This window comes from Mangifera indica, unplaced genomic scaffold (assembly GCF_011075055.1).
Source record: "Mangifera indica cultivar Alphonso unplaced genomic scaffold, CATAS_Mindica_2.1 Un_0040, whole genome shotgun sequence".
NCBI lineage: Eukaryota > Viridiplantae > Streptophyta > Magnoliopsida > Sapindales > Anacardiaceae > Mangifera > Mangifera indica.
Window position 1 is genome coordinate 237,106 of NW_025401132.1, and position 7,472 is coordinate 244,577.

The 7,472-nt window shown below is 36.5% G+C and overlaps 1 protein-coding gene across 1 annotated transcript; it reads left to right on the forward strand.

Annotated features, from left to right (window-relative positions):
* The first annotated feature begins 733 nt into the window (after positions 1–733).
* Positions 734–5,197, forward strand: LOC123206527 (protein KINESIN LIGHT CHAIN-RELATED 3-like). Its single transcript, XM_044623757.1, is given in 6 exon segments — positions 734–912; positions 1,462–1,803; positions 1,806–2,105; positions 2,108–3,467; positions 3,934–4,135; positions 4,922–5,197. Coding segments are annotated over 5 exon segments (2,196 nt in total). The 5' UTR covers positions 734–912; positions 1,462–1,508; the 3' UTR covers positions 4,961–5,197.
* Positions 5,198–7,472: the final 2,275 nt, after the last annotated feature.

Here is a 7,472-nt window from a genome sequence, read left to right on the forward strand (position 1 = left end):
CCGACGAAAACATGTAGCCCCGGGCCCTGATTCCTTTTAATGTTTCCATGCTTCAAGTACACATCTTCCAACCGCTTCATTATTGACTGAACCAGATGCAAAATCCAAAGTTATGAGCACCCCACATGTTTTATCTCAGAGGAGATAACAATAATGGATGATCTTTCTTTATACCAGAAAGAAAAGCGTTGTAAAAGTTGAAAAGATTTGCAGTTTGTTTCTTTTATCTTTTTCTTGGTCAAGTTTTAAGTGTTCACATTTGAGACAAAGCTTCAATCACCCTTATAAAAGAATTTATATATTTTCTTTCTTTGAACTTTTCAATGAATAGAGAGCCAGAAACCCATTTGCTCACCTTAGAGACAAACCATGTAAAAAAGAAAGCAAACTTTCAAGAGTCTGACAGATTATCTATTTGCTCCTTTGAAAACGTTAACATTCCACCCTTCCTTTGAAAACGTCAAAATAAACCCTCAACTTCATAATTGACCCTGAACCAAAGCTTAAAAAATAGCCTTTAAAGGGTATTTTTGTCTTTCTACAATGCCACGTATGCAAGTTCCAGTGGAGCAGGAACAAACAGACAACAAACAGATCGACAGTTGCGGGCTTGCGCGCTTCATTTGGGGGAGAATTGTCCTCTCTTTCTCTAAATTTCCCATTTTACCACTTCTTTTTGCCTCTTTTCCCTTCATAAAAATCATTTCTTCTTTTACCTCTCTTTCTTCTTCACCTGAAGCTAATATAAGTAGTTATAAATAGCAACAACAAAGGTTGGGTTTTTATCATATTTGTCTATTTATTCCGAGAGAGTGTGTCTATTTATTGACACACATATCTCATTTCTGCATATTGGACCCCAGATAACAATTTATCTTGCTGCCGTTTCCTCTTCCATGGCTGGTTTGTAAGGTATTTGCTGCTTGTATGACTTTTTTTTAGTTTGATATATTTGCTTGTATTTTTAGCTGAGCCCGGTTATCCTTCTTCCTTTTGCATCAATTTTTCTGATTTATTGGATGAGTTTGAGGGGTCAACTCTTCACATGTTTCATTCACACCTTTTTCAATTCATATTTTCTGATTTGATGTTAAGGTATTGTTGTGAGATTATGATATTTTCTTTTTGATGAGTTAATATTATGTGGTTTGGTTATGTTCTTCAAGATCTGATCAAGGAAAATTGATTGTTGTTATCACATGATATTGACTTCTTCCATTTGTTGTAAATCATTAGAAAGGTTCGTCAGTGAATTTATTCACACGTTAAAGATCAAATTTTTTATTTCATAAATGTGTTATTGTTTTGTTTTTAGTTGACTCTTCTGACATGTTGATATTTTATCACTAGCTATCGTGTAACTTGTACGATATTGAATGTTTTATTGAAGGTAAAATAATTTTTGCTTTTGCTTGTTTGGATTTGTTGGGACAATTAACGTGATGAATTATTTTGTTGCAGATTACTTATTGAGTTCCAGTGTTTATTGTTTACTTGGGTTGAAAGAGATGCCTGGAATTGTTATTGATGAAATTCGTGAGGAAGGCGTGGTGAATGAATTGAATGGAGATTCTACACCTGTTAAGGATAACTCAGTTATGAATAAGTCTCCAGAGAGTACTATGACTCAGCAAAGCCCTCGTAGTGTTGGTTCTGGTGTACCTGGTGTTCTGGTGGTTAACACCTCAATCGAGCAACTTTATGAGAATGTCTGTGACATGCAGAGTTCTGATCGGTCTCCCTCTAGGCATAGCTTTATATCTGATGGGGAAGAGTCTAGAATTGATTCGGAGTTGCGCCATCTTGTGGGGGAGAGATGATAGAGGTTGCGATAACAGAAGAGGAAGATTTGGAAAAGCCTGAGGATGACTCTCATGGTAAGTCATCTTTGAAGATAGGTAGTTCATCTCGAGGTAAGCAGTTGCAGAAGTTAGAGAAGACTGCAAATTCAAAGTCTGCTTCTTCTGGTAACTCAAAGAAAGTTGAAGCATCATTGAAATTAAGTCCCATGGGCATAAGTCCTTCAGAGAAACCCCAAATCGATAAGCAGAATGATAAGAATCTTAAGAAAGCAAATGCTGGAGTTACCCCTATGGAAAAAAAGAAGGGAGGTTACAGAATGGAACAAAGGCTGAATCAAGGTTATATAATCCTGATCTTGCACCATTTTTGCTCAGACAAGCTAGGGAGTTGATTTCTACTGGAGAGAATCCCCAGAAAGCTCTTGAATTAGCTCTACAGGCAGAAAAATCATTTGAAATTCGCAAAAAGGGGAAGCCCAGCTTAGAAATGGTAATGTGTTTACATGTTACAGCTGCGATATACTGTAACTTGGGCCAGTACAATGATGCTATTCCGGTTCTTGAACGCTCAATTGAGATACCAGTGACTGAGGAGGGTCAAGAACATGCCCTTGCTAAATTTGCAGGTTATATGCAATTGGGTGATACTTATGCAGTGCTGGGCCAGCTGGAGAACTCATTAATGTGTTACACGAAAGGTTTGGGAGTCCAGAAACAAGTTCTTGGGGAAACAGATCCAAGAGTAGGTGGGACATGCAGATATTTGGCTGAAGCTTATGTTCAAGCACTGCAATTTGATGAAGCCAAGAGGCTTTGTCAGATGGCTCTGGATATTCATAAGGAGAATGGGTCTCCTTCTCCTGAAGAGGCAGCAGATAGGAGGCTGATGGGTCTTATATGTGAAACGATGGGAGATCATGAAGCTGCTCTCGAGCATTTTGTTTTAGCCAGCATGGATATGGTGGCAAATGGTCAAGAAGCAGAGGTGGCTTATGTTGATTGCAGCATTGGAGACACATATATGTCATTGTTCCGGTATGATGAGGCTGTTTTAGCTTATCAGAAAGCGCTTACAGTTTTTAAGACAATCAAAGGAGAAAATCATCCGGCTGTTGGTTCAGTCTTTGTCCGTTTGGCTGATATCTACAATAGGACGGGACAATTGAGGGATTCAAAATCTTACTGTGAAAATGCCCTTAGAATTTACGAAAAGCCAATACCTGGTGTTCCTCCAGAGGAGATTGCAAGTGGTCTAACTGATGCCTCTGCTATCTTTGAATCAATGAATGAGCTTGAGCAGGCAATTAAGTTGCTTGACAAGGCATTAAAGATATATAATGATGCTCCTGGTCAGCAAAGCACGATTGCTGGAATTGAAGCCCAGATGGGCGTCATGTACTACATGTTGGGGAATCATTCTGACTCTTACAACTCCTTAAAGAGTGCAATTTCAAAGCTCCGTGCAAGCGGTGAGAAAAAATCTGCTCTCTTTGGTATTGCTCTTAACCAAATGGGGCTTGCTTGTGTGCAACGTTATTCTATAACTGAGGCTGTTGAATTATTTGAAGAAGCCAGGCTAATTTTGGAACAAGAGTATGGACAGTGTCACCCAGACACTCTGGGGGTGTACAGCAATCTTGCTGGAACTTATGATGCAATTGGCAGGTACTGTTCTCTATCATTCTTGTATATCATTCCTTTAGCTTGTCATCTTCACAAAATTACTTAATATTTGTTTTAGTACTTTATCGTTTATGTAAACTCTCTTCTAAATCAGTAATTAAGTGGTTTATTTCACTGTTTTTCACTTGGCCTTATTGGTTTGTATTGTTATCATATTGAACATACAGGCTTATGTTTGCATTACTCTCTTCACTTGATCCAAAAGCTGTAGCAGATGAAATGATAATGATGCACTTGCTAGGGTGTCATATATGTGATCCCTTCTGTTTTTCTTTCCCCTTTGGTTAAATTTATTTTACAAAGCTAGTTTTGAACTCATTATCGAGGATAAAACCAAATAAACACTGAGAGCCAGTGGAATGAATAGTGGCCATGTAAACATCATGGTAAGATAATAATTTGAAAGCATTAATTATTGCTTTCTTTTTTGATGCAATGCATAATACAGGTTGGATGATGCAATCAACATCTTAGAATTCATCGTTCAGATGAGGGAGGAAAAGCTTGGGACAGCAAATCCTGATGTTGATGATGAGAAGAAGAGATTGGGTGAGTTATTGAAAGAAGCAGGGAGAGGTCAAAGCAGAAAAGCTAGATCATTGGAGAATCTCCTCGATGCTAACTCACATATAAATACAGATGGTATCAAGGTATGAAAAGGATATTTAAGTGTACTTAGTATGAATTTCATGTATCATAGGATTTATTTAAGAGAAAATGAATGAGGAAAAAAAAAAAAAAAAAGAAAAAGAAAAGCTTGGGGTGTTTTGATTGAATATTGAAGTGGGGAGCATAATAACTTTATTGATTGAGGATTGCTTTATCTTGTCATGCACCTTGAAATTATTGTGGTAAATTAACAAACTCTTCATTCTATGTATTGCACTCACTTAAAAGATTTTTAGTAGTTATCCATTTTATGAATATCATTCATGTAAATAAGGCATCTTTTTACTTAGAATTTATTAATGAATAATGGATAGTGAGTAAATGATGGTCGGTTTTAGTTTGGAATGTTGATGATGGGATGGTAGAGGTAGCTGAAATTTGATGAACATCTTTAATTGTTTCAAATTTTGTTGGCCCCTTTGCATACCAGAAAGTTAATTATCATTAAATTGGTTGATGCTGTTAGATAATTCCCAATCAAGCTCATTGTCCATCTTTGTAAATGTTAAAACTAATTATTTTCACCTTCATGTCTGCTATACTTATTAACCCACTTTGTTTTTAATTCACTTAATCTTATTGCGGCATCACAGCCTACTTAAGAACAGAGTGAGGCCACATGAAAAACATTTACACAATCTTTCCTTTAATTATGGGTCAGTTTAAGAGGAAGAGAATAACATTAACACAATGTTTTGGCTATCATTTTTTTGTTGCATTGGTTTAAACCGCAGAATTAATTTGTAAATAATGCCATGTTCCAACAGGAAGAAAGACAGTGGCAGGGAGAGTGGTTCCGGAAATGAAAAGCAACACTAGAGACGATTGATCTTGCAGCTGAACATAGGTGATATTATATATATATGTATATAGAAGAAGTGCTTTTAACTTTTAAGAGAGCTTTCTATACATGCTTAGCCGATATCTGATGGAGAAATATCATCCACCTTTATACAACAATATTAACAAAAGCATTTAGATGTCACTAAACACATTATTGCTGCTGGTGGTTGTGAATATAATATGAGGCAATTTATGGTGTATTTTACATTTTTCAATCCAGTTTCTTGGTAGTGTACATACCACTGAGAGACCTACAAATTGCATCATACTTATTTTATCAGAGTCAAAATAACATACTGATAATAGATAATCAAAATCAATGAGTGAGCTGGAATAGATAATCAAAATGTTCTGTACAAGCAGCACAATGGAGTAATACTGCAAAAAATTCAGCATGTGGGTTTCCTAAGACCAAAAAGAAAGTTAAAAAAAAAAAATGCAAAGCTTAGTATGCAATTCACAGAAGAAAAGCCTTTCAGCTGCCAAGATACATCATCAGCAAGTGCCCATGTGAGGCTGAGCCATGGGCACCGCCTGCTCTTTGAGGGAAATGGCAAAACAAGTTTGTAATATATCTAATTATATGGTTACATACTATAAATCCCATATATCAAGCCTTTTTTTTTTTTTAATAAATAGACCTCCTTCGTCACTCACCAGCCACATCCCGCATGACATTTATTGAATGTATTTGAGGAATATTTTCCTGCCCTTTTCATCTCCACAGTTAAACTTTCTAATGTATCATATATCTCCTGCAATTGATGATATGAGCGTTCTCTAGCAATGAAAATGTGGATATAGTTTTTCACTTCAATCTAACTGCATCCAGGCTGCTTTTCCAGTCTTTTCTCTTTAATTTCTGATCTAACTCTTAACATATTAATTCCATCTCCAAAAATCTTCATATAAATTTGCAAGGACAAGGTACTCATGCTTGTAGGATCAAGTTTGAATATGTTATGAGCCACAAGTTCTGCAAGACCCAAACAACAAATCCCATATGGATTATCTGGGACATGAGGCATGTATATGATTAAACAACATATTTCATTTAGATGATCAGCTCAGCGTAGAAGACCACCCATGCAAGTTACTTGTTCAAGTTGAGGCTCAGGCTTATAATCTTCAACCATGCTATTGAAATATTTCCATCCCATATCAAACCTACCAGCATGGCCGCATGAGGAAGTGCTGTAAAAAATTACATGATCAGGCTTCTTGGCTTCTGGCTGGCATCTTTCTTTTTCAAACAAAACAATCAATTTATATGCATGAGCATGAGTTTCAAGATACTTTCTGGCATTTTCTTACAAATTGTCAAAGAGCTGTTTATGTCCCCGCATTTGCTGTAGGTAGCTATCTGAGAATTGCACGCAAGAACAATGTCCTCAAGCCCTTGCCGTAATATGTAGCAATGAAACCACCTTACACTGGATCATGTGCTGACAAGTGAGCACAAGTAGAAAGAATTAATGCTGCTGTTAACAGTATTGGGTCTAATTTGTTCACACTGCATATCATGAAATGCCTCAAAAGCTTCAACAATGCATTCCTTTTGAGAATATCCAGATATTAGGACATTCCCCTCACAGGTAAGCCTGAAAAAGACTTTTTTAGCAGACTTTGAATATCAACATTTTCCATTCATATTAACTAAGGCACCACCAAGAAAAGTATCTGCATCAAGTGCTAGAAGTTGTGATTTTGAGACTGACTCAATATTGTTAAACCAGCCTCAGGTATTTGAAGTACATTTCTAGGACCGCTGTTTCAGTTCTTCATTTCTCAATCCATGGCTGAAAGCCAATTCATGTATCTCCAACTGTTAAATCCAATGATTTTGAGCACAAAGCTAAAATAGCCAAAATTGTTGTTGAATCTGGTCTTATCCCCAAATTCAACATCTTCATAAAAATCTCCAATGCCAGTGACATAACATTCCACGTGAGTGTATTCCTTCTGACTCGTTATCAGAAAGGCTTCCAGGAACACATTCAGCATTCCTAATATCCCACATTTCAGGTATATGTCAATCAATCCACAAACCAAAAACTCATTGCTGTCCAACCACATTTCACAATATAGCCATGAATTTCTTCACCATTTATCAGAGCCTCAATTGATGCAAACGATGAAAGAATTGAAACACAGCTAAGCTTATTTGGGTACATTCCCACGAATCTGCCTAGCCTTTTCCACATCACATCGCCCATAAAGTGCCTTAATCAAACAAGAAAGAATCCAGATTTAACAACTGAAAAGCAATATTCAAGCATGATAAGCTAAACCCAGATAGCATCATCAAATGAACCACTATCTGTAAATTCCCACATCATGTTACCAACTAATGAAACGTTAACTACAGGCTCATTGTTATAACCTCAAGTTTAGAGACTGATTTCTGAAATGAATTTCATAAATAATTAAAACGAGTACTAGATTTGTTGGTGGAAGAAACAACAGAGAATTTTT